At 38.3% G+C, this 27725-nt stretch overlaps 1 protein-coding gene across 1 annotated transcript in view; it reads right to left on the minus strand.

Annotated features, from left to right (window-relative positions):
* Nucleotides 1-2189: 2189 nt before the first annotated feature.
* The window catches only part of LOC118633047 (ankyrin repeat domain-containing protein 26-like), a 129124-nt gene continuing 103588 nt past the window's right edge, over nt 2190-27725 (minus strand). Inside the window, 9 exon segments of the mRNA XM_036266485.1 lie at nt 2190-2363; nt 3465-3510; nt 9613-9841; nt 11278-11492; nt 12252-12542; nt 17325-17454; nt 19131-19243; nt 22057-22150; nt 22475-22545. Coding sequence (XP_036122378.1) covers nt 2227-2363; nt 3465-3510; nt 9613-9841; nt 11278-11492; nt 12252-12542; nt 17325-17454; nt 19131-19243; nt 22057-22150; nt 22475-22545 — 1326 coding nt within the window. The 3' untranslated portion in view covers nt 2190-2226.

Raw genomic sequence — 27725 nt, forward strand, 5'->3', positions numbered from 1 at the left:
ATTGAGAGTTAATCAGACAGACTATTAAATAGTTTGGAAAACTCAATATTATATATTTTTTCTTTATTGTTTTAGACCTCCTGGTACATGGGTTGATACTCAACCACTGAGCCACACCGACTGGGCTCAAAATTATAAATATCTTTTCTCTATAATTTATTTTAGAGACCCACTACAGTTCCAATCAAATTTTTGCTGTATATTTGTAGAGTTTGACAAGTTGTTCATAAAAGATTTTTGGAGCCGTTTCCTGCTTTCTTCTCTTCCCAAACATTTCAGTTCAAAGCCATGGAGACACAATCAGGGCGGTGTGGTGGCCCAGAGTGAGCTGTTGGAGCCTGGGTAAAATGAGGAGAGTGTGAGTCCGGAAGGGCCACCCTGCACAGAGTTAGAGCTCAAGTCAGAGCATCCCCGAAAGGTGAACAACATAGGATGAGGGATCCAAGACTAAACAAGGTCAGGAGGCAGCCACACGGGCAGTTCAGCCAGCTCGGGTTTTCAGAGCCTGATGGGGTAAATCATCTGCAGAAGAGGTGGCCTGGCACAGGTGCCTGAGAAAGGAAGGGAAAAAGAGGGCATACACTTGGAAGGGACAGTAATGGACACCACCCAATGTGGGGAGTTACAATCTAAGTGGAAGCGAGAAGACATGTACATAGGGGCAGGGACAACAGACTGGTCACAAACAAGAAGATTGAACAAATAAAGATACTGATAATGAGAGCCAGCTTACTGTCAGAAAAGGGAGTTAAAAATTGAAAGGGAGCCTGGCCAATGTGGCTCAGTGGACTGATCATCGTCCCATGGACAAAGAGGTCCTGGTTCAATTCCAGGTCAGGGCACATGCCCAGGTTGTGGGCTCGATTCTCAGTAGGGGGTGTGCAGGAGGCAGCTGATTGATGTTTCTCTCTTCCTGTCCTCTCAAAAAATAGTAAAAACATTTTTAAAAAAATAAAGATAAATAAAATTTGAAAGGGAAAAAAACTAGAATGACCTATATGGGATTGAATTGGAATGTATTGGTAAGAATTCCTGCTTTTCAATATATTTTGATAGACAACTGCAGATTAATGTATGCATGTGTGTATGTGTGTATGTATGTATGTATGTATATTCATGTATACACACATGATTCCCTGCTGCTCATTGAGGGAGCCTATGAGCAATGACAACCCCAACAGCAAATGCACACCTACCATGACTAGTGCCTTTAAAAGGAATCAGGGCTTTCATGGAACATGGCTGACTCCAGGGCTGGGGCCGAAAACTACAGGAAGAGCCTGGAACATCTTGTGGTCCAGAGAGTAAGGAAGTGTGCAAAGAATAACGGGGATAGGTAAAAAAAGATATGAAGTCACCTCAAAAAGGCTACTTGCTGGCCAAATCTAGGGAAAATTAAGTACCAAACTAATCTTTTCCTTCTCCCTCAATTGTTTGTTTGGTTTGGCTTCAAGTATTTAACAATGTAGAAGGAAAGACAGAATAAGAATGTCATCCTTCGGCAAACAACATTATAATGGACTCAAGCAAGAATCATCAGTGGATGCTAAATCTACTGGGAGAAATTCTGAGAAGTAACCAACTATTTACAGAGACTCAAAGTACCTCCACACATGATATTTGTGAAATACAAAAAGTAAACAGTAATTTTACTGTGGATGAACCTGGCAGTCTTCCTAACCACATGACCAAAGTCAACATCGCCAGTAGTGGAACCGCACCTGTGCCTCCAGATCAGCTGCCCTGGGAAGAACTCAGCGTCGCTGCGTGACGTTCCTGCCAAATCGCATAGATATCAAGGAACAGTTTAGCCCTGGCTGGTTTTCTCAGTGGTTAGAGCATCGGCCTGCGGACCAGAGAGTCCCAGGTTTGGTTCCCACTAAGGGCACGTACCCCGGTTGCAGTTTGTCCCCAGCCCCGGTTAGGGTCATGTGGATGGCAACCACTCGATGTGTCTCTCTCACATCGATGTTTCTGTCTCTCTCTTCCCACCTCTCTCCCTCCTGCTCTATCTGAAGATAAATGCAAAAATGTCCTCAGGTGAAGATAAAAAAAAAAAAAAAAGAAAGAAACAGAGTTTAAAATATTATATACATTTTCATCATATAAATGTGGTCCAAATATATTTATCTTTAAATAAGATTTCACATATCATGTGTTTAATGGAAAACAATTAAAATGGCATGTAAACAGTCCAAATAGTAAAATACACTTTTACTATTTGTTTCAGATCATATAATTTTTCTTTAAAATCTGTACATATTCTTGTGATGTTTTCAAAAATAAATCTTGATATGAATTTGACTGATCAACTGATCCTACAGGATAAGCTCCGTAGGATTCAGATTCAAATTCAGCAGCATCTGGAAAAAAAAAGAAATAATTATAATTATCTAAACAATAACTAAGTATGTGTTAAGAAGAATGGCAACATCTATATAGGACCACAACACAAGATTACTGTAAAGTACAACTAGCCCATGGTGGCTCACTGAATTATTGCTACTGTGGCTCAGTATCAGAGCTGCTGGTTTTCTGGAAGTTCATTCATTTGTTCAACAACCATGCACTCGGGATATGACAAGCACAGGAGTTACAAGATGAAGATGACACAACCCAGCCCTCAACAACCATACACTATACACTGAAAAGACATAAATGGGCAGTTTTCACTCAGAGTCCCGAAGACCACGACAAAAATAAATCAGGGCACTACTGGAGCACATGGAAGGGACATCATCCCAGGTTTGTGTCAATGTTGGGTTTCGGTGGAGGTGATGTGCACGACGACACCTGAAGGACAAGGGAAATGTGTGCCAGAGAGCAATGCAGCAGAGGCCAGGCCAGAGGGAGGAAGGGCTCTTGTGCAGCGAGAAGCAGTCTAGTTTGCCCAGAGCCACAGCAAAGGGGCAGAGCAGGGGAAGTGGCACCTAGAGATAAGGCTGAGTTATGTGGGAAGAACTAAATGGATTTTGGTATTTTTACTACATGTAAAGAAATCTGGAGTTTTTCCTGAGGGTAAAAGGTAAACCAGTGATGAAGTCAATGCCTGGACATCTTAATGTCACCCCTGGGTGATGGCTGTGTGAGCGGTAACTGCTTCCCCAGGTACATCACTAGCAAGGAGGTGGGAGGAGCTGTTCTAACAGCACTGTCACTGTGCAGGTGACAGTCCCATGGGCGTGGCAGAGGAAAGGAAGGGACAGCCAGAAATGCAGAAAACGAAAACAAAAAACATGGACTTTTAAGATTTTTAAAAAGCTATGGAATGTGATGAATAAATATGGACTGAGTGTATTCTTCATTTTGAATGTTTATGCTTTCACATTTTTCATTCACTGTGTATAAAAAATATTTAATATAATATCTGTATCCAAACATGGAAACAAATGCCATTTACTGTTTATAGTGCATTTCAGAAATCAATGCCAACTAAATTTAATTGATAAATTTTGGCAACATACCTTCTTTTAGTTCTTTAGTTAGGGTTTTTTCAAACTCCTGCTGCATCTGAAATAAGTCAAATATTATTTGTGGTGTTTGAGTTAAACAAGAGACATTATTATAAAAATAAATAGCGTATGTCAGATCCTATTGCTACAAAGTTTAAACATGTCAAATCATATTTTACACAGAATGGTACTTTGCAATTCTTAGAAAAATTTCCCTTTATACAAGTTTAATCAGGGACTTACGGGCAAAATGGTGGTGTAGGTAAATGCAGGACTCGAATCCTACCATAACCACATCAAAATTACAACTAAACTACACAATAATCATCCAGAACTGCCTGAAATATAGCTGAATGGAAGTCCTCCAACTAGGGATTTAAAGAAGAGGCCACATTAAGACTGGTAGGAGGGGTGGAGAATGGAACGGGTTGGCCGCACACCTGCATGTGCCATATAAAAAGTGGGAGACAGAACTTGGCTACAGAGGTCCCCTCCTGAGGAGTGAGGGGTCCCAGCCCCATAACCAGGTCCCTGAGCCCAGGGCTGAAGTGCTAGGAAGAGAAGTTCCCAGAGCTTCTGGCTGTAGAAACCAGCAAGGATTGTGGCTGATGGAGACAGAGCGCTCCTGGAGTCCCAGGCAGTTCCTCATAAAGGGATCGCGTATGGACTTACTCTGGACTCACTGCCTCTGAGCTCCAGGGCTGTGGCAGCAGCTCTCAAGGCATGCAGGGAGGAACTGAGCTGTCTGACATCAGGGTGAGAGCTGAGGGCACAGCTTTCTGCCAGACAAAAGTGCTGGCAGAGGTCATTGTTCCTTTTCTATGAAACCCCATCCCCTCGCCCTCCTGGCACAGAACTGGCAGGAATGCACCATATCTGAGTCTTCATCGAACAGGCTCACACTGTTCATGTGCTCTGGTGATTCCCTGAGACCCCACCCCAACCAAGCTCTGGGGCCACACAAGCCATTTCCAGTGGCTTTTCCATACAAATGTCCTGTCTTAGTTCATGCTTCAAACTTTCCTGAAACCTCTCAAACAAGCAGCATCTGGCCTTGGTGCCAGTACCTCGTTAAGTGGCCCCAGGTGCAGCACTAGTAGCAGCTGGCCTTAGTTTACAGCTTGGCCTCACCTGGGCACCTCCAAGTCCAGCCATCTGCAGACTGCGTTGTAACTTATGCTGGGTGGCCCCAGGCAGAACATAAGTGAAAGCTGACCTTGGGCTGCACCTCACAGAGGCCCCAGAGCCAGTGCACCCAGTGGACAGGTTCAGACCATGTCGAAGTACCACCCAACCACCTCCACAAGCTACACACTTGAGGGGTGGACTCAACTGACACCAGAGCCCCAAAGGTGTTAGTCTTGCTCCATGGGGTGGTCCCCTACACAGCTGATCTTCCACAGTGGTCAGTGGTCAGGCAGTCCTTGTGGCTGGTAGGCCAGGGGGTAAATCCTTTCTATTGACATGACAACAGCAATCAAAGTTCAACCACAACAGGACAGTGTACACAGCCCACACATGGAAGGAGTGGTGTACCTATGTAGTTGAGGTGGCTGTGCCACTGGACCCTACAGAACACCCACTACATTAGGTCACTCTATCAAGCACAGAATATATAGCAGCTTTATCTAATACGTAGACACAAATGCAAGGAGGCTACCAAAATGAGGAGACAAAGAAACATGTCTCAAATGAAAGAACAGAACATAACTTTAGACAAAGAACTGAATAAAATGGAGACAAGGAATCTACTAGATGCAGAGTTCAAAATAATGATCAAAAGGATACTCAATGAACTTATTATTGAGAACTTCAACAGCACAAAAAGAAAACATGAAAACCATAAAAAAGAACCAATCATAAATGAAGGATACTCTAACTGAAATGAAGAATAATTTACAGGGAAATCAACAGTAGAGCAGATGAAGCCAAAAATCAAATCAGCAATCTGATATATAAGGAAGCAAAAACACCCAATCAGAACAGGGGGAAAAATGAGAAGAGTGCAAGGAACACAAGGGACAACTTCAAGCTTACCAACATTCACATCATGTGGGTGTTGGAAGGAGGAGAGAGCAAGAAACTGAAACCTATTTGAAAAAATGACAGAAATCTCTAACCTGGTGAAGGAAATTGACATACAAGTCCAGAAAGTACAGAGAACCCCAAATAAGAACCCAAAGAAGCCCACACCAAGACACATCATCATTAAAATGCAAGAGGTTCAAGTCAAATAGAGAATCTTAGCAGCAGCAAGACGAAAGCAATAGTTACCTACAAAGGAGCTCCCATAAGACTGTCAACTGATTTCTTAACAGAAACTTTGCAGGCCAGAAGGGATTGGCATAAAATATTCAAAGTGATGAAAAGCAAGAACCTATAACCCAGATTACTCTGCCCAGCAAAGGTGTCATTTAGAAACAAAGGACATATAAAGAGTTTCCCAGATAAGAAAAAACTAAGAGAATTCATTACCACCTGAAATCTGTATAATTTTGTTAACCAGTGCCACCCCAATAAATTCAATAAAGCAGAAAAAAACAGAAACAAATACTTAAATCTTTTATTGTAACTTTGTTTCCTTTCTATGGCTAAATTTTGAAGCATTCACTAGGTATAATTATAGTCTACTTAATTATGAAATGTGTAGGAATATTTCAAATTATACTGTTAAGTGTCCCAATCCAGAGTGTTGTTATTCAAATATTTCTTATAAAAGGTATCCTCTCCCTAAATGCCTGAAAAAGGATTTAAAATACTGTACAGAACATAAAACACTGTGGTGATAATGGTAATGTGATACTCAATACCTTTACAAATTTTAGGTGAAGACAAATTTTTTTTTTATCCTCACCCAAGGACATTTTTCCATTTTTGTTTAGATAGAGTGGGAGGAAGAGAGAGGGGGGGGAGAGAGAGAGAGAGAGAGAGAGAGAGAGAGAGAGAGAGAGAGAGAGAGAGAAACATCTATGTGGAAGAGACAGATTGGTTGCCTCCCACATGTACCCAGACTGGGGCAGGGGTTCGAACCTGCAACCCAGGTACATGCCCATGACCAGGAATCTAACCCTAACACTCTAACCACTGAGTCACACTGGCCAGGGTTTATTTAACACATATCTAAAGAACATTAATTAAGGAACTAACATGCATTATGTTAGGCACACTAAAAAATGCTGGCACATAAAAAAATTTTGAAATCATAGAAATTTTATCTGTTATAAAATTGTCTGAAATAAATTTTTAAGTTTTCAGTTTCTAGGAAAAAATTCCCACAGGCAAAGGTCATGCGGCTGCCACTCCCATGTCCAAGGCTAAGCCTCCCACACCTTTAACTCACTGCAGCCCTCTCCCCAAACTTCAGTAGTACAGGAAAGGGAAAACCAAAACTGCACTATACCATCTACTGGAAAACAAAAGACAGACCTCAAATTATTAACCTGCTGAATTGTGGAAAGCAAAATGTTCCTAAATAAGAAGTGTTGGGCAGAGGACCTAAACAGACACCTCTCCAAACAGGACATACAAATGGTCAAGAGACATATGAAGAAATGCTCAACATCACTAATCATCAGAGAGATGCAAATTAAAACAACTATGAGGTATCACCTCACACCTGCCAGAATGGCTGCCATCAACAAATCAAGTGCTGGCGAGGGTGTGGAGAAAAGGGGACTCTAGTACACTGCTGGTGGGAATGCAGACTGGTGCAGCCACTATGGAAAACACTATGGTGTTACCTCAAAAAATTAAAAATTGAAATGCCATTTGACCCAGTGATCCCACTTCTAGGAATATACCCTAAGAAGCCTGAAACACCAATCAGAAAGAATATATGTACCCCCATGTTCGTAGCAGCACTATTTACAATAGCTAAGATCTGGAAACAGCCCAAATGTCCATCAGTAGACGAATGGATAACAAAGCTGTGGTGCATATACACAATGGAGTACTATGCAGCTGTAAGAAAGAAAGATCTCTTATCCTTTGAGACAACATGGAGGGACCTGGAAAGTATTATCCCAAGTGAAACAAGCCAAACAGAGAAAGACGTGTATCATATGATCTTACCTATTTGTGGAATATAATGAACATAACAGTCTGAGGAATGGGGTAGTCTTAGAGATGTGGAAGTGGGGCACAGACTGACAATCCCCAGAAGAGGAGTTGGGGGGAGAGATAAACCACAGAACTTATATGCATGTGTGCATGAACATTCATCATGGACAACAAAGCTGGGGACAGAGCAGGGAAGGAGGAGGAAGGGGGAATCAGTGGGGGAAAAATGAGAAACATCTGTAATAAAATAAATAAATTAATGGGAAAAAAAAGGAAGTGACACTTCTCCAAAAAGAAACTCAAATGATGACTGGGATGTAAATGGCCAGTTTAGAGCATCGGCCTGCAGACTGAAGGGTCTTGGGTTTGATTCTCAGTCAAGGGCATGTACCTGGGTAGCAGGTTCAATCCCATGCCCTGGTTGGGGTTATGCAGGAGGCAACCAACTGAATTGTCTTTCTCACATTGATGTTTCTCTCTCTCTCTCTCTCTCTCTCTCTCTCTCTCTCTCTCTCTCTCCCTCCCTCTATCCCTCCCTCCCCCCTCTCCCTCTCCCTCTCCCTCCCTCACTTCCTTCCACTCTATCTAAAAATCAATGGAAAAATATCCTCAGGTGAGGATTAAGAAAAAAAAAAAAAACGAGAGAGAGAGAGAAATCAAAATAGCAGTCATGAAGAAACCCAGAAGGCAGTTGAATGAGCTCAGAAATAAAATTAATAAACAGAAGTTACCAAAGAGATGAAAACTATAAAAAAAAAACCCAAAAACAAATTCTGGAGCTAAAGAACTCAATAAATGAGATAAAGAATGGATATATTATTAACAGCCATACACATGAAAGCTACTTGCTATTTCAAGACTCCCTGTCATTGCCATCTTAGTCACCAGTCACTCAGGGCTGGCAAGATGTACAGACACGAGTGAGCTCTCCTTTCCTTTCCTTTCCCTTTCCTTTCTCTCTCTCATTTTTATCCTCACCTGAGGGCATTTTTTAATTTTTGTTCAGATGGAGAGGGAGGAGGAGAGAGAGAGAAACATCAACGTGAAAGGGACACATTAATGGTCACGACCCAACCAGGGTCGGGGACAAATTGCAACCGAGGTATGTGCCCCTAGAGGGAACCGAACCCGGGTCTCTCCAGACCACAGGCCAACACTCTAACTGCTGAGTCAAACTGGCCAGACGAGTGAGCTCATTTTAAAAATTCATATATAAAGAAATAAATTTTAAAAATTGAAAATTCAAATATTTTCTTAATTTAACTATTTAGAAAATGTACAACTGCTCAGCAACACATTTTATAAAAGTTGAAATAAAAATAATGCAAGTAAAGTAAAAATAATGTTCTCTCACATAGGAAGATGACCAAAATTTCCCCTTAAAAACAGAAATTAGCCCTGGCCCGTTTGGTTCAGCTGTTAGAGCACTGGCCCGTGGACTGGAGAGTCCCGAATTCCATTCCTGGTCCAGGGCACGTACCTGGACTGCAGGTTCAATCCCCGGCCATGGTCGGGGTCGCATCGGTGCTTCTCTCCCTCTCTTTCCCTCCCTTTCACTTTATCTAAAAGTCAGTGGAAAAATATCCTCAGGTGAGGATTACAACAGCAAAAAACCCAGAAATTAATCATTTTACTGTTATAAGTTTATTTAATTCATAAAAAGGATGTATCTCAGTTTTATTTAAATAACAAACATCCATATATGGGTAACGGTTTGGATGTCAATCATTCACTTATGGTTAGGTTTAGAAAAATTGGGGTTCAGCAGAACTGTAAAACTGTTATGCACAATCACCAAACAAAACCCAAAGCATCTCCAAGCATTGATAATTAGGCAAAATATTTAATTTCTAAAATAAAACTTTAATGAGCTTAAATTTAAAATGTGTCACTTCAGCCACATTTACTGAATAAATTTAACGATAGGTATCATTTGAAAATGAGTATCCAAAAGATTGTAAAATTTCTGTCCCTTTCTATATTAGTACAAATAACTAAGACTTTACTTTGTCAATTAAACAACTCAGAATTTTTACCAAATTAAACACAAGAATTTTATTAGCAATCTGAAACCCAAGGGAAAATAGATACTATAACTAACCTTGATCAAGTAAGTCTCTATGCTGTTGTTTGAAGCCCGTGACCTTGAGGTAGGAATCACCAAGTTTTCTCTTGGAGTAGAATTTCCATAGAGTACAAAACTATTATGAAGATTTTCAGCACCAGGTGTCTCCAGGACTGGCCTCATATTAAGATTCCTGAGTAAGGATCTGTTTTGATGTTGCTTTAGGAGAAGTTCGGTGCTGACCTCTGCTAGCCTCTCATTTGTCCTGTAAAGATTGTAAACAACAGTGCTTAGTATTTTACTTTTCCCAAAGTGACTTGCATATATTTAAGTTGCCACAATAGTAAATGGAATTTCCCACTAAACAGCATTTTAGCAATGCAAATGTGTTGGAGCGGACCTACCATATACAAGTCTAGGTTCTAAATTGCTCTAAAGAAGTACGTATGTTTCTAGGAGGTACTAACTAACAAATAATTCAAAGTAGGGAGGGAGAGAAATGGGAATCAGTGATGTATACTGAGTAACAGGTAATACTTGCTGCCTTCTCGAAGGGCTGTACTTACAGTATTCTTGAGGATTCCCTGGACATATTTAGTGAACCAGTTTAGAGATTTAAAAAAGTCCCTCAAAGACATTGTCAAGCATTTGCTTCCACCACCCTGTACAATACACTCATGCCTTGGAGATTGTAACCATTGTGCACTGAGGCATAATTTAGAGCAACAACCTCTAAGGGAGAAAGATAGCCTAGCTGGTGATCAAAATAAATGAAAACAGCTCCAGAGGCAATGAGCTTATGACACTGTTACCAAGGCACCCCCTCGAGCAGACCACCTTGTTATTTTGGCCACTTTGTCTGTTATACTGCCCTTCACCCCTATGTTAATCTTTTCCTATTTAATGTGGCTGTCTCTATGTGGGGTAGAAAAACTGCAAAAGATCAGTTCTCTCAAGGTGCCCTCTAGAGATAATAACAAAGATCACAATCAAGAAAGTAAATTTACCAAGTGCTAGAATGTGCCCAGTACTTAATCCTTTGGGTTTAAGTTGTTATCTCCCCAAAAATAGTTAAATTTGTTAACATTTCTTTTTTTTTTTATCCTCACCTGAGGACATTTTCTCATCTTTTGTTCAGATAGAGTGGGAGGGGGAGAGAGAGAGAGAGAGAGAGAGAGAGAAACATCGACGTGAAAGGGACACATCAAGTGGCTGCCACTCTCACGACCCAACCAGGGCCGGGGACAAACTGCAACCTATGTACTTACCCTCAGCGGGAACCAAACCTGGGTCTCTCTGGCCCACAGGCTGACACACTAACCACTGAACCAAACCGGCCAGGGCAAATTTGTTAACATTTTTATTTAGGGTAACACAACAAGCAATTTTATAATAATATGACTGTCTAAATTATAAAGCCTCAAAAACACTTAGCTTAAGGACTAGTAGATCAAGTTAATATACGAAAGTATTAAGGGAAAAAAATAAAATCATGTAAAATCAAAAACATGGGAGAGATGCAAATTGCCTTAAGCAAACATTTGAAAGATAAGTTCATTTTCTAACATTATTTCCCCAAATTATACAACTTAGCTAGTTTCCACTTTCTACCAATCTCACGAACCTGGCTTGGTAAAATTATGCTTTAGAAACTAATTAATAAGATAAATTTATTTTTTCTGATTCTGTGTTTTGACTTACTTGTTTAGTTTCATTGCCAATGACTTTCTACCTTCTAATTCTTCTAGGTAGAGTTGCTTATATTTTCCCAAATCTTTTTCTGTAGAATCTTGACACATTTTCATTCTGGAGAGTTCAGATTCCAGATCTTTAATTCTCAGTTCCAACTGACTTCTTATTGAAGAAAGATGATTCTCTCTTAACTGCTCCAGATTTTCTTGAGATGCTGCTTGTGTCTAAAGCAGTAAGAAGGATACACTTTAAAAATAAGTATAATTGAAACAATTCTAGTACATTTTTTCTTTTAGTTTTGAGTCATAATTAAAGGAGGAACTTTAAACATGAAAGAAAGCTGAAGTTTAAAACATTATCAATGTCAACTAAATTACATCTAACATAAAAATAAAGTAAAATCTTTCTTTTATCAGTACTCATGCATTCTTATAAGTCAAAGGGCAATAAAATCAATTTAAAAATTGGCCCTGGCCAGTTTGGCTCAGCAGTTAAGAGTGTCAGCCCATGGACCAAAGAGTCTCTGGTTCCATTCTGGCCAAGGGCACTTACCTCGGTTTTGGTTCATCCCCATCTCTGGTTGGGGTCCTGTGGGAGGCAACCATTTGATGTGTTTCTCTCACATCGATGTTTCTCTTTCACTCTCTCTTCCTCCTCCCCTCCCACTCTATCTGAGGATAAATTGAAAAATATCCTCAGGTGAGGATTAAAAAAATTTTTTTTAATTGAACAATGTAACTTAATGGTATAATTTTTAAATCAAAATTTTTTATTTTCTTCTTAATAGTCTTGTTTTATATCAACTGGTCTTAAAAATAAAATGATGGAAACTGAAATACTGAAAGGAGAAACAAATACCATCCTTCTTCCTGAAGTCTACAAGCTGCTATTAAGGGAAGTAGGGGAAACACATACAATGAATATCTCCAAACTGTAATTTGAAGTAAAACAAAACAAAGCATATTAAAGATCAATGAATTGACCTGTAAAAATAGATTGACTTCTTTTAATTTTTCTACTACATCCTGTCTTGCTCTTTCTTCAATATTCTGTTTATACTGTTGTACTTCACTGAACTCTACCATATTCATTTCCATGTGTCTTTTGAGGTTCACTACTTCCTGTTTCCACTTCTTTTTATCATTTTGTAGTTTTTCACATTTCTTTTCTATTGCTTTCATAGATAATAACTCCTGTTGAAGATATTTATTTTCTTCATCCAGGCGTAGACATTTGGAAGATGCAGTTTGCAGTTTTGATGTAAGGTCATCATTCTGCATGAATAAAATAATGTAGGTTGGTTAAGAAAGTGTAGATTGGGAATAATTGTCCAATTTAATACCAGTATGAAATTTGGAAATGAATTAGTTGCAATAAAATGTTGTATGTATTGTAGTGGAGTCTTTGAATGAGGGTTTTAATTAGAATCAAGACCAAAGTTAAAATTATCAGGAGTCACAAAAAAATATTTACTGTCATCTTCTATACAACAGCTGCACTTGATTTTATACTTTTTTCTGTGACTTTTTCATGTCTTTCCTTCAAAAAATGACTGTAAGTCACCTCTTTGTAAAAAGTCTCTTACCTCTTCCCCAATATTAATTCTCCATATTTTTTAAAGAAGTTCTAGGGATATCATATTCAGATATTAAGGCCTGAGTGAACAAATCCCTTCTCAAATAAGACCCTAATTAGTGAATCTTATACATGTGGATTCTATGGCAGAGCCCTTTACAGAACTACAAATGGTTGACACTAATTTGAATTGCATTCCAAAAAGAAATGATTCCCAGGGTTAAAGAGAAATCATATCTTCCATTGTAAAAGTTTAGTGAGATGAGCCGTACATTTTTTAGAACAACAACAAAAAGGCTTAATTCAGTAGTGCTTTCACAAAATTTGTAGTTTTTTTCCACAAAATGAGAGAACACACTAAATAACAACAGCAACAACAACAAAAAATACTTGCTGGAATTTCAGTGATAATGACTTGGGAAGAATACTTTTATTTAGATATAATGATTATTTGGTAAGAAAAGGCTAAGGATGTGGAGGTTTTAAAACATGTCTACAAGTTCTGTGGCTCTTCCCCATGAAACAGGTGCTGGCCTGAGAAAGTAACTGGTTTCTAGGGAACGGGATGTGGTGAAACTGCCGGGTGACTTCTGTGTCCAGGTGATACACTTCCATCTGTCTGTCTCTCTCTAGGGAAGCTCCCCTGAGAACTCAGCCGTCATGTTGGGAACACTGCAGCAGCCACATAGTCAGTCCTTGTATAGGTGTCCAGCTGAGACTGCCCCAGCGGACATCCCACCCAAAGCCCCCTGCAACAGGTGAGTGGAGAAGCCTTTAGATGATTCTGGTTCCCAGCATTGAGTCATCCCAGGTGACGCCCAGGGGAAGAGAAATGAGCTGGCCTCACGGCGCCGGGCCTCACTGCAGACTTGTGAACAAAGTAAACGCTGTTTTGAGCTACTGGGTTTGGAGGTGGTTTATTTAGCAGCAATCAATAACTGGCACAGACACTGATGTGAAAAATAGAGTGCTGACACTAAAAATGAAAAAATTCAAAACATGTTGAAGTGCCTTTGAACAGAAGGTAGGTGGAAGCTGAAATAGTGTAGAGAAGAACGAGAGTGAAAACCAAAAGGGCCTCCCAGAGACGGTGAGTGGGGCCCGGATGGGCCCTGAAGAGGTCGACAGCAAGGGTTTCTGGGAAAGTGAACAAAACAAAACTGCATCAGGATGAAAGGGGGTCTTGCTGTGAAGCAGCTGAACATAACATTGATGAGAAACATAAGCTAAAGAAAGAGTATTAAATATAAAAGAACAAGGACTTATTGGTTTCAAATATCCATTTCCCAATGATAGCTTCTCCCACATGTCTAATTGTCAAATAATTCTAAAATAAATAAATGGCCTCTGGAATAACATCAAGTCCATGGTGCTTCCAGGAAAACATGGTGTAAGGTTGAAACCAAGACTATGAAACCCTTAAGACCACAGAAAGATTGACGTGGTGCCTCAAATTCCTTTAAGGATTCTCAGAATGTAAGGATTTTAGAGGCGCTGTCCTACAGCAGCCCCAGGGAGCCCAAGGTAAAGAGCTTATCTGAAAAGAGTTTGTGAGGGTGGCTTTTCTAATGGCGTGAACCCCAATAAAGTTCACGGGAAACTCAAAGCTCCTAAGAGAACTGTCGTAGCAAAAGCCCTGCCTGCCAGCTTGGACTACAGGAGACAGGACAGCACACGAGAGAGAGGCCTGTGGTCTGAGAGGCTCTGAGGGTGGGAGCAGGCTGAGAGGAGCCGCAGGCACAGGCCGTTTCTCAGGAAAAGGACAGAACAGGGGCTGAGAGGGAACAGCCAGGGGCCATGGAGACAAATTCCATGGTTACACTGAGTTTTCCTTTCCTCAGTGAGAACACAGAGAACATTATAAAATCATTTTAAACCTCAGTAGTAAAACAACTGTAGTGTCCTTTGGCACTCCTTAAACACAATCTGTCCTCTACTTTAAGCTTGTTGGTATGGGAAGGTAAGACCACCTCATCTTTATGTTATACCACAGTGTTTCTCCATAGCACAGATATTGGCTCTAAAATTCTGAGATTTCAAACGGAGAGATTTCCAAAGAGAAAAGGTGACAGTGGAATTTACTGGCAAGTGTGTGAACAATGAGCTAAGCACAATGAAGTAAATGACTGAGTCAGCAGATCCTCTCACCAGGATTTAATGAAATGGGAGTGAAGTGGTAGGCCCTGGGTTAGACCCTAGACAGAAATCTTTGAATGAAGAAGAAAGAAATGGACATTATTTCTGTCAGTCTACTTTTCCATTATGTCACAGAGTCAGCAAAACCTAAGCTGGCCACAGGCTTTATCAACAAGCAAAAATCTCCACAAAAGTAGAGTTAAAAAGATTTTACTACACTGAAATTTTATTATTACATAAAACAATTGGTGACATGCAAGATGACTGGGAAAGAGTTCTTATAAAACCCTCACCTATATGGTCAAGTGCTTTCTGACAAGGGTGCCAAACAATTAAACCAGACATGAGTAGTCTTTTTAACAAATGGTACTAGGACAACTGGATCCACGTGCAAATGAATAAAATTAGACCTCTATGTCCTATCATACATAAAAATCAACTCAAAGTGTAAAAGCCAACCCTATAAAGACTCTTAGAAGAAAACAAAGATGTATGTGATGTGGACATTTTTCTTAGATGTGAAACCAAAGGTCAAAAACACATTAACTGACTTCAACAAAATAAAAAACTTCTGTGCTTTACAAGACACCATCAAGAAAGTGAAAAAGTGAGCCACAAAATAGAAGAAATGGTTGAAAATCCTTTATCTAATAAAGAGTTTGTATCTAGGATATATAAAGAATTCTTACAACTGATTAATAAAAAGACAATCCAATTAAAAATGGGCAAAGTAACTGAATAGACAGTTTTTCAAAGAAGATATACAAATGGATAATAAAAATGTGAAAAGATGGTCAACATCACTAGTCATTAGAATATTGCAAATTAACCCTGGCTGGTTTGGCTGAGCGGTTAGAGTATGGGCCATGGACCAGAGTTGCAGACTTGATTCTAGTCAAGGGCACATATCTCAGTTGTGATTCATCCCCAGCCCTGGTCTGGGTCATGTGGGAGGCAACCAGTCAATGTGTCTCTCTCACATTGATGTTTCTCTCTCTCTCACCCCCCTCTCCTTCTCCTTCCCTCCCATTCTATCTGAAGATACATGGAAAAATATCCTTAGGTGAGGATTAAAAAAAGAAAATTGTGCCCTGACTGGTTTTGCTCAGTGGTTAGAGCATTGGCCTGCGGTCCAGAGAGAGCCGGGTTTGTTCCCACTAAAGGCACGTACCTCAGTTGCAGTTTGTCCCTGGCCCTGGTTGGGTCAGGCGGGTGGCAACCACTAGATGTGTCTCTTTCATGTCGATGTTTCTCAATCTCTCTCTCTCTTTCTCCCTCTCATTCTATCTGAACAAAAAATAGAAAAATGTCCTTGAGTGAGGGTAAAAAAAAAATTGCAAATCAAAACCACAATAATATGCCACTTCATTCTCAGTAGGATGGCTACAATCAAAAGGCAGGTAGGTGATACAAGTGTTGGCAAGAATGTGGAAAAATTGGAACCCTCATCCACTGTGAATGAAAATGCGAAATGGTGTAGCCACTTTGGAAAACAGTCTGGCAGTTTCTCAAAGGGTTAAAGATAAGACCCAGCAATTCCATTTATAAATATATTCCCAAGAGAATGAAAACATATGTTCACATAAAAACTTGGACATAAATATTCATACCAGCATTATTAATAACACCAAAAAGTGGAAACAATGCAAAAGTCCATCAAATGACGAATAGATTAAAAAATGTGAATTTTTTTCCATACATACAATGTTACTAAGCAATAAACAGAGATGAAGTACTAGTGATACATGCTACAAGACAGATGTATCTTGAAAACATTATGAATAATAAAGCCAGTCATGAAGGACCATATATTGTATGATTCCACTGGTATGAAATGTGCAGAACAGACAAATCTATACAGACTGAGAGTCCAGTAGTGGTTCCCCAGAAAGATTAGGGTAGTGGACATTGGCACAGGGTGATTACTAAAGGGCACAGGCTTACTTTTTAGAGTGATGAAAATGTTCTAAAATTGATCTGTGATGATCACTGTATAAATCTTTGAATATAGGAAAAGCCACGGAGTTGTATACTTTAAATGAGTGAACTGAATGGTATGTTCATTCTATTTCAATAAAGCTGTTGCCAAAAGTACATTGTTTTTTGATTTGGGGCTGGTGACTGGAGTCCAGTAGTGGTATGCTTCTTGCCAGGGTTCAAAACTCAGGAGAGCTAACAGTGTGTCCTTTTCATAGAACAGTGATAAAGAAAAAAGCTATCTTTTTCACTGATATCAAGCCCATAAAATTAATAGAAAAATTTATATTTCACCACTCAAAGCATTAAATAATATATATTTCCCCAAATTAGGTGATTTGGGGGTCTCAAAACTGATTAAAAATTACCTTGTGTTTTAACACATTAATCTGAATATCCATTTCAATTTGTTTCGGTTTTAAATCTTCAGGGAAACTAAGCTCTCCATTTTCATATTCATTTAACTTCCTTTCTGTAATTTTTAAGAGTTTCTTAAATCTGCAGAAATGTACAAAATGAGTAAGTCAAATTCATATAAAATAAACCTATAGATTACAATCCTCTTATTTGTTCCAATTAATATTGTTTGAAAGCATACTATCTAAATTATCTTATGTAAATAAGATGAAAAAATTTCATGATGTATATGATAGAGTTAATACTATAGCTATATAGAGCTCTTATGAATAAATTATTAATATTCATTTTAGTAATGTTAAGTAAAACATTAAGCCATTATTAAATATCAACTAGAAACCAGAGATCAGTATCCAAGGTAAAGAAAAGTATAATTATATGTAAATGTTTGAAAAGATATAAAAATACCTTTTGGTTCCTATTGATAATAGTCTATAAGAAGAAAAGTACCAACCAAAAACATCAAGGAGATCACTGAATATAGAAAGAGAAGCAGGAAAGAAAAGTTTTTGAAGTCTGAGTTGAAGAAAAATTTGGACAGGGGCAGGCCTTTAGAAGAAGGGAAATCAGAGAGATAATGTGTAACAGTCTCTTCAAGACTTTTAAGAGAGATTTTTGCTAGTACAATGTTAACAATATAAAAGGGATATAAAAAATGTTTAGAAAGACAGTTAAATAAGAAGAGAACAAACTTAAGTTCTCAGAGAATAAACAGTGAAGCCATGTGGGAGCTTCCCAGACATTGGAAAAGATGTCATTATTTTAATCCTCAATTGAGGATATGTTTTTATTGATTTTTAGAGAGAGAGGATGGGAGAGCAAGAAAAACAATAATGTGATAGAGAAACATCGATTAGTTCCTTCCAGTAAATGCCCTGACTGGGGATCAAACTAGGTATGTGCCCTGGCCTGGGATCTGACCTGCAACCTTTCGGTGCATGGGATGATGCTCCTACCAACTGAGCCACAGGCAGAGGATCTATTTTTCATATGAGTGGGAAAAACATGATTACACAACTTCAAGTCATGTGTACATTTTTGTATGTGTGATATATTTTATAACTAAAAAAAGAGAAAGAGCCCTGGCCAGTTTGGTTCAGCGGTTAGAGTGTCGGCCTGTGGTCCAGAGAGACCCAGGTTCAGTTCCTGCTAAGGGCATGTACCTTGGTTGCAGTTTGTCCCCGGCCCTGGTTGGGTCATGCAGGTGGCAACCACTCGATGTGTCCCTTTCACGTCGATGTTTTTTTTTTCTCTCTCTCTCCCCCTCCCACTCTATCTGGAAAAAAAAAAGGAAAAATGTCCTTGGGTGAAAATAAAAAAAAAAATAAAAAAAGGAGAAAGAAACAGAAGCCAAATCAAGATACTTTTTGATGTTGTTAAACAATGACATGGACAGGATTTTAGATATCACACGATTTGAATGCTGAAGCACACTACTAAGTGAAGGAAAGAGCACCAGAGAGAGCAACAATTGCAGAAATAAAAATTCAGGGTAGACATGAAAAGTGCAGTTGAGAGGAAGATGCAAAAGGCATCCTCATTATGGTTTTAGGAATCATTAAAAAGTAAGTGTAATATATTGGCACTCAAAACAGTTTCAGATTGTGCTGTGAGTTTCTCAAGTAAATTTTTAAACAGGATAATTTGTTTAATTATGAAAATTACAGATAGAAAATAAATTTGTTTTTTGGATTTAATAAAGTAAAATTATAGTTGAATCTTAATGGTAGAAATGTTCTGAAATATTAAAATCTTACCTGGTAATCTCTTCTTCTAATTCATCATTTTTCTTCATTTCTTGATCCAAGTTATACTCCAGAGATTGTTTTAACTCAATATATTTCTTTAACTGTTCTTTTTCATCCTGAGACTTTGAAAAATATTTTTAAAGAAAATTATTTTTTAAAATCTAGAGACTCACTCTTCTTTCTTAAAAATATGATTTCTCATGAGTTCATAAGTGATATATGTAGACAGGTTTATAAAATGCAAAATGCAGTTTATAAATGCATTTTATAAACCTGATGCCAATAATGATAGATTTTTAAAAATAATGACTTCTTATAGCAGTTTAAATTGACTTTACATTTTCATCACATTTTTCTCTCTGGAATTTAAATTGACAAAATTTGTTAAATCAGAGGCTTTTGCATATAAAATACTAAGTTTAAAAATTTTTTTAAAGGAATAGCTATATTTTAGTTTTTAAAGATGCCCTAGAAACATTTTCATCAATAATTCATGATATTCCAGGTTCTGTTAAATCACATCTTTCACATCAAAGATTACCAAAATAATCTTTGACAAATCCCCATTACATTGTGATGATAATCTGACTTTAGAATGAGATAAAGACTCATTCTCTATATGCTTTGTTCCATAGATTTCAATTTATCCTTTTCTATTAAATGCTTTCTTTACATGGAGTTTGTTTTCTCTATCTTACCAAAACATAACTTTTACTTGATTCTTGATTGCAGCTTTTTTTTTTTTTCATCATCCTGTTCTCTCCTTCCATTAAACTCTAACATTCTTTAATGCAAGGTCTCAACCACATATTCATATTTTCAGCCCTTATTCTCTTCTTTTACATAAGAATCTTTCATTCCTGTAATTGCACTAAACATTTTTTGAGGGTCATCTTTTCCTGTTGTCCTTTATTCTGCCTGACTTCTCAGCAGCATCTGATAACAATGACCACACAGACACCCTCCCTCTGTTCCTCTAACCCCAATTCAGTTCTAAACAGTAACCCTGATGTACAGTCCTTGCCTCTTTAAATTTCTTTTTAAAAATTCTCTCAGAGTTCCCTAAATCTTAACACTTCAAAGCAGATTTTTTAATCAACATTCCAGCCTTGACTCCTTTACTGAGGCAATCTATACTTTTCTTTCTCCCTCTCATTCCTCATAGACAGTGTCCTCAACCACACAGTTATAAACCACGACTTCATATGATTACCTGTGCAGATAGCTAATGTCATACATTTTATGTTCATTCTTACTGGTGTTACTTTGAGTGCAGTGTTATTTTCTGAACTTGGGGGCACCTTAGGATGCCCCCTTAGGATGTTGACTAGCATTCTCTGTCTTGTATTTCTCTTATAATGCAAAAGTTTTTCACTAGCATCAGATAATCAATTGTTTGCTTTATAAAAAATAATTTCCTATTCCATAGAGACCTGACCTCTATGGAAGTCTTCTGAAGTTCTTTTATATGCATACTCAATATTTAAAGGCTTGAGAAAGCCAGAGCTATCTTCTTGCCAATTCAGACTCTTCACCTTGATATTGTATTGATCAAATCTCTTAACCCAGGTAGTCTCTGGCCTAGGGATTCATGAGATGAAACTCTTCCAGAGAAGTTAGTTCTACTGAAATTGGTTGAAATCTCTCTCATTAAGTTTTTGATTCGCAGGGTAGACTTTATGGTGGCTAATAATTCCATGTCATAAATCTAACTCATTTATATAGAAATGTACAAAAAAAAAATCCCTCATTATTTTTGTATAAATTTTATCAGTTTTGGGTATTCTTATAAATTTTTCAGTTTTTGATAACTTAATAGATTTCTGTATGAAACTAAGGTGACAACTCCTGGCACTAGCATTCACAAAAGACTCCTTATCAACATAACATCTCACTTGTATAAAAAGTATGCTAATATAACTTATTTATATAAAGTCTAGAAAAAAATAATTTTCAATGTTTCTTCAGCCCCAAGAAGGACCAGCCAACACAGTGTTCTAGTTCCCCTGATAGGTATATCTGTATAACAAAACTACATGAGCCTAGCTTTTGTGATGAGAAACTAGTTGGTAGGTGCAACTCCTTACTGCTCCAATTTAGGGTTCACAATGTAGTCTTCTGATCTTAAATTATAGGTAGCCCCTCCTACAGAGGAGAGTATAAATGGCAGAAGAATCCTGTTTGGCTTGGTAAATAGCTATGTAGTTTTCACCATTTATCAATAGATTGGAGTCCTGGATCACACACCCATCTCTGAGGTTGGATTATTAAATCTTTGAAAGGGTGATTAACATAAGTGAATACAAAATAGTCTGTAAACCTGCAATGCTAGGAGCACTATGTTACCATGTAAGGCCCTGGTTGAGCAGCCTTTACTTTTTCAATGGTATCTCTCTCTCTCTTTTTTAAATCCAGCAAAGGGAAAAAATACACCCCTTTCTAAAAAGCCTTGCATAATGACCTAGTATCTCTTGATAAAGAGAACACATTAGAACATTAAAACTAATTCATTCTCAAAATCTCACTGAACAGTTTAGATTACAAGAGAAATTCAAAATTCTAGATTAAATCATTGCTCAAATTTCTAGACTCAAATATGTGTATTCCAATGTCTATAGCAGCATTATTAACAATAGCCAAAAGCTGGGGGGGAAAACCCAAATGTTGGACAAATGAATGAACAAAATGTGTTATATTAAATATTGTTTTTAGGCTATCACAATCTTTTTTTTATTCAAATCTTACTAAAAATTATTAATTTTATGAATTCAGAAAACTTCCTTTGTAAAGAGGAATTACAAGTACCAAGTTGTGCCATATGAAAGCAATAAATACTTTTACTAGTGAGACTTTCATGTTGTCAAAATATCTTATATACTACACAAGAGAAATAAAAACTCCTTTTTGGTAAATGGAAATTAAGAGATTGACTTACCGATTTTTTCCCCACCAGATTTGCCTGAAGCTGTTCAATTTTGTGTGCTTGCTTTTTTATTGTAACTTTTAACTTGGCATTTTCAATTTCAAGCCTAAAATGTATATTTTACAATAGTTATTCTTATGCATAGATTTTAAAAATACCAAATAATTTCTGAACAAACATCTGAAGGTGCAATTACATAAAATCTTAAAATTGGAAAAGTAGATTATTTGGCAATTGTGCCATTTTTCTAGTTGTATTTTGTGGATAATGTGCACATTTTAGGGATTTCAAAATAGCTCAGAGCTGAAATATTTATTCAGCTTAACACTGATGTTTTTCTTATCATAAATGATCTAATTCTCATAATGCACTGCTCATATGCTTTATAAATAAATACTCGTGTTATTTTCTGTGCTGCTTTAAATTATACTTTTGCATGTGATCTTGCGTCTCCTCAGCACATCTTACGGCCACTGTGCATCGATCCTGTGTTTCTTGCAACTAAAATAAAGAGAAAAAAAAAACTTTTAACCACTGATAATCTAGTACAAATATACTTGTTCTTGTAATTAAAATTTTATTGCAACATAGTCATACTCTTTTATCTGCATTTTGTTTATGGCTACTTCATGCCAGAACAGCAGAGCCAAGTTGTGACAACAGAGACCTCATGGCCCACAAAGCCTAAAACATTTATTATCTGGCTCTTTCCAGAAAAGTTCACCCACCTCTTCTCCAGTACTAAAACAAAAACAAAAAACATTATTCAGGTGTTTGAGTTATATTTCATCTGATAAATATACAAATTTATAAATTGGTCAAATGGGGAAAAACAAAATTACCTTATGATAAACATTCATACTTTTGTATTCCAAGCACCACATCAACTATGATTTTAAATACAAATGTGAATGACTATGGCTCTTTCACTGATTATTAGAGTTAACATGCTGCTTTTGGTGACAACTAGGTTTCATGGAATAGCTTGAGAGGCAGTATCTACTTAGGAGCCAGAATGCCTGGGTTTGAACCCCAAGTCCACCAGTTATTAGCTGTGTAAAATTGAGCAAATTATTTAAATTTTCTCAGTGTCAGTTTCTTCATCTGTAAAATGGAGATAATAATGGCATCTACCTCACTAGGATTTTGGGGAGGTTAAGTTAGGAAATATATGTACTTAGAAGAGTATGTGGCCCATAGTAAACTCTAAAGGTTTGCAATTAGCATTATTATTGTTGCTGTATTTTGTGTTCTAATAAAATGTTATACTTAGGCAGATGGCATGCCAATGGAAGTGGTCTCCTATACAAGTGACCCAGAAATCATTCTTCATACTCTTGACCATGGCAGCAAATGAGCACGAGGCCCAGAATGTATCCCCAGTACTTCAAAAAGCTTCCCCCAATTCCACCAGCCAGTAGTACTGTTCTGTTTATGACCATGTATAGCTTACTTCCTCTCTGCACTCCTCAGTGGGCAATAATCATGAGCTACAAATGCAAACAGCACCTCCTGGACTGAGTAGACAGCAGGGAAAAGCTGCTCACATAGAGATAATGATCTCTATTGCTAAATCCAAGTTCCCAAACACCCCCATTGCCATCAGCTGTTTATTTTGGGCTGCTTTAGCAAGTTCACTCATGACTAGATTAGTGTGGTGTGGTATGGCATATCAGAAAAACTGTTCCAGAGCTTTATAGTTGGTGAAGCACTATAAATCTATAAATTCCACTTCTGGCTGCATAGTAAAGGAAGACTGATTCCAGGTTTTGTTTTGTTTTTCTCACAGTGAGAATAAAAAAAAAAAAAGAGCTTCTGATTAAACAATCATCAATTATATTTATATTCAATTACTTAAAATACATTGGGAGTAAAAGATTAATTATATCAGTGTCTCCAAGAAGAAAGTATTGATGTAGTATAAAGTATTTAATTTTATCCTAACAATAGTTAAGCTAACATATATTCAAGGTATACAAAGGTAGACATCATATCAATAATATAGCCCACAGACAAATTTATACTTAGAAACACAAAATTATCTCTTGTGAAAAAAATGAAAATAAGGGCCAGATTGTTCTGGACAGACAAGATGACAAGTGCTGAAAAAAATGAGGTCAATAACAGTTCAAATAGGGAACACTTCATGGAGAAGAAAGATTGGAAGTCAGGTCCAAATAAATGTAGAATTAGGCAAGAAATAGAAACTGGAAAGACAGAATGGATAGCATGAGTAAAGGTGCTGAAAATCAGCCCAGTCATCTCAGAGGATAAAACCCAATGGTAGGGAAATAGAAACATATGTTTACACAATGACCTGTATGCTAATGTTCATAGTAGAATTATTAACAGCCAAAAAGTGAAAACAACACAAATTTCCATCAACTAATGAATGGGTAAGTGGTTTTGCCACACAATAAAATATTGTTCTGCAATAAAAATAAAATATTGGTATGTGCAATAATATGGATGAACATTTATATATTTTTTTCTTTATTGATTTTAAAAACAGAGGAAGAGAGAGGGAGATTTAGAAACATTGATGAGAGAGGATATCAACCGGCTGCCTCTTGCAAGACCCCCACTGGGGATTTGGCCCACAACCTGGGCATGTGCTCTGACTGGGAATTGAACTGGTGACCTCTTGGTGCATGGGTTGATGTTCAACCACTGAGCCACACCAGCCAGGCTGGATGAATATTTAAAATGTGACAGAGAGAAAATAGTGTTGGAGTGAATGGAAGCTACACTGACCATCTTCCAGGACCAAACTGGAATTACAACTAAAATAAAGTCATCTGGAATAACCAACTCCAGACCAGCTGGAGAAAACCCTGATAACCAGGGATATAAAGAGGAGCCCGAATGGAGATTGGTAGGAGGTATGGAGGTAAGACAGGGCTGGCTGGTCTGCCACGGGCAACAGCTGAGGGCTCTCTTAGCTGTCAGAAGTTCCCTCTGAGAAGTCTAGGTTGAAACCCTAAGCTGGCACCCCATCACAGAGTGCTGAGCCAGGGAAAGGCACCCACATACCTGGCTGTGAAAACCACCAGAGCAGAGGTTCTGTCTGGCAGAGAGAAGCGCTGGGAACACGGGCACCCACCTGAAGGGTCGGCATACTAAATTACTTCTACAGCCACTCACCTTGGGCTACTACAGAGAGAGAGTGGACTGGACTGCAGCTGCTGGAGGAGAGTCAGGAGTTGAAGGCACTGGGGAGAAAGCTGGGAAGAAGGCCATCAGAAGCCCTATACTGAGTCATTCCCCTACTCTACAAAAACCATTTTCCTCAGGGAGCCTTTTCCCACCAAAGCAGCTTTAAACTGAGGGGGTAAAAGTAACCGCCCTACCTTTGGAATTTAACCCTGTCCATCCAGCTGAGAGAGACTACCAACCAGCAGGTAAGCAGAGATGAGTCTCAAATGTGTTGTGCCTTGAGCCTAGCTCTCGGTTGATGGGTTTCATGGATCTGGGGACCAAGATGTGAAGGCAACTAACTGGATCCCTGGGCTGAGCCACTAACCTATGCTTCAGAAACCATTTTTTTCAGGTAGATTATCCCACTGAAGCAGCTGCGGTCCAGGGGGGAAGCGACTGCCCCACCCATTGGAATTTCACCCTACCTGGCTAGGAGGACTCAATGACTAGCACAAAACTGCAACAAGAGGCTCATTAACTGAGAGTACCAACCAGCCTGAACACAGAGATGAGTGTCTGGGTGCCTTGAGCCTTGGACCCAGCTCGAGGTTCTTAAGTTTTGAGGCTCTGGGGTCCCAGCTGTGAAGGCTACTGCCTGGGCCCCTGTGCTGAATCATTAACCCATACTGCAGAAAATCATTTTCTTCAGACAGTTTTCCTATCAAAGTAGCTTTAGTCCAGTGGAAAGCAATTGCCTCAACTACTGGAAATCCTCTTACTCTGTCCACCTGGGGGAATTTTCATCCAACTGATGACTACAATCTGAGGCTTATTAAGTGACTAAGAATCTAACAGTCAGCCTTCAGGCAGAGGCAAATCTCTGAGATACTTGAATCTTTTCCTGGCCTGCAACTCTACCCAGGAGACTAAGACCAGACACTGGTGTTCAGCATGGTCCCTTTCATGCATATCCACACCCAGCAGGGAGCCAAAAGCTGTGGAACATTGATGCCAATAGGGAGAGTTTGACAGGCTCCAAACACTGCTGAGACAGCAAAACTGATGAAACAAAGAAAGAAATCCCAAATAAAAGAACAAGAAAATTTCCAGAAGAAGGAATAAATGAAAAGGCAATTAGCCAGTTATCAGATATAGAGTTCAGAGTAATAACTATGAGCACACTCAACAGCATCAGGAAAAAATATAGAAACAATAAAAAACGACAAATAAAAAATCAAGAATAACATAGCAGAAATAACACACTGGAAGGAAGAACCAACAGAGTAGAGGAAGCCAAAGTTCAGATCAGTGAATGAGAAGACAGGGTAGAAAAAAATTACTCAAGCAAAGAACCAAAAAGAAAAAAAAAACAAAAATTAAAACAGGACAGTTTAAGAGAACTGTGGGACAATATAAAATGTAACAACATCCACATCATAGGAATACCGAAAGAAGAAAGTGAGTAAGGGTTAGTGAATCTGTTTGAAGAAATAGTGGCAAAAAACTTCCCTAACTTGGTGAAAGAAAAAGGCATACAAGTTCAGGAAGCACAGACAGTGCCAAGCAAGAGGAACCCAAAAAAACCTATGACAAGACACATCATAAATTAAATGCCAAAAATTAAAGACAAAGAGAGACTCATAAAGGCAGCAAGAGAAAAGCAACAGGTTACCTACAAAGGAGCTCGCATAAGGCTGTCAGCTGATTTATCAACAGAAACACTAGAGGCCAGAAGGAAATAGCATGAAGCATTCAAGGTAATGAAAAACAAGGATTGGAATCCATGACTACACTATCCAGAAAGGTTATCATTTAAAATAGAAGGGGAAATAAAGAGCTTTCCAGACTAAAAAAAAAAAAGGCTAATGGAATATATTATCACCAAACAGCTTTGCAAAGATATTAAAGGGACTGCTTCCATGAGCAAAATAGCCCTAGCTAGTTTTGCTCAGTGGTTAGAGCATTGGCCAGAGAACCAAAGAGTCTCAGGTTTGATTACAAGCAATGGCATGCACCTCTGTTGTGGCTCAGTCCCCAGACCTGGCAAGGGTTGTGCGGGAGGCAACAGGTCGACATTTCTCTCTCATATTGATGTTTCTCCCTCTACCCCTCTCTCTTGCTCACTCTTTGTAATCTCCTACTGTAAAAATGAATGGAAAAATATCCTCAGGTGAGGATTTAAAAAACAAAAATAAGCAGAATAGAGAGAGAAACATAAGCATAATAAACAAAAATGACAATATATATGTACATATCAATAACAGCCTTAAATGTAAATGGATTAAATGCCTCAATCAAAAGACACAGGTTTCTGAATAGATAAGAAAGCATAACCCATACATATGTTGTCTACAAGATAACTACCTCAGAACGAAAGACTCCCACAGGTGAAAGTTAAAGGATGGAAACAAAAATTTCCAAAGAAATTAAAATGAAAAAAAAAGCTGGGGTAGCAATACTCATATCTGATAAAATAGACTTCAAAATGAATGCCATAACAAGAGATAAAGAAGGCCACTATATAATATTAAAAGGGTCAATCC

This window comes from Molossus molossus, unplaced genomic scaffold (genome assembly GCF_014108415.1).
Source record: "Molossus molossus isolate mMolMol1 unplaced genomic scaffold, mMolMol1.p scaffold_m16_p_1, whole genome shotgun sequence".
Lineage (NCBI taxonomy): Eukaryota > Metazoa > Chordata > Mammalia > Chiroptera > Molossidae > Molossus > Molossus molossus.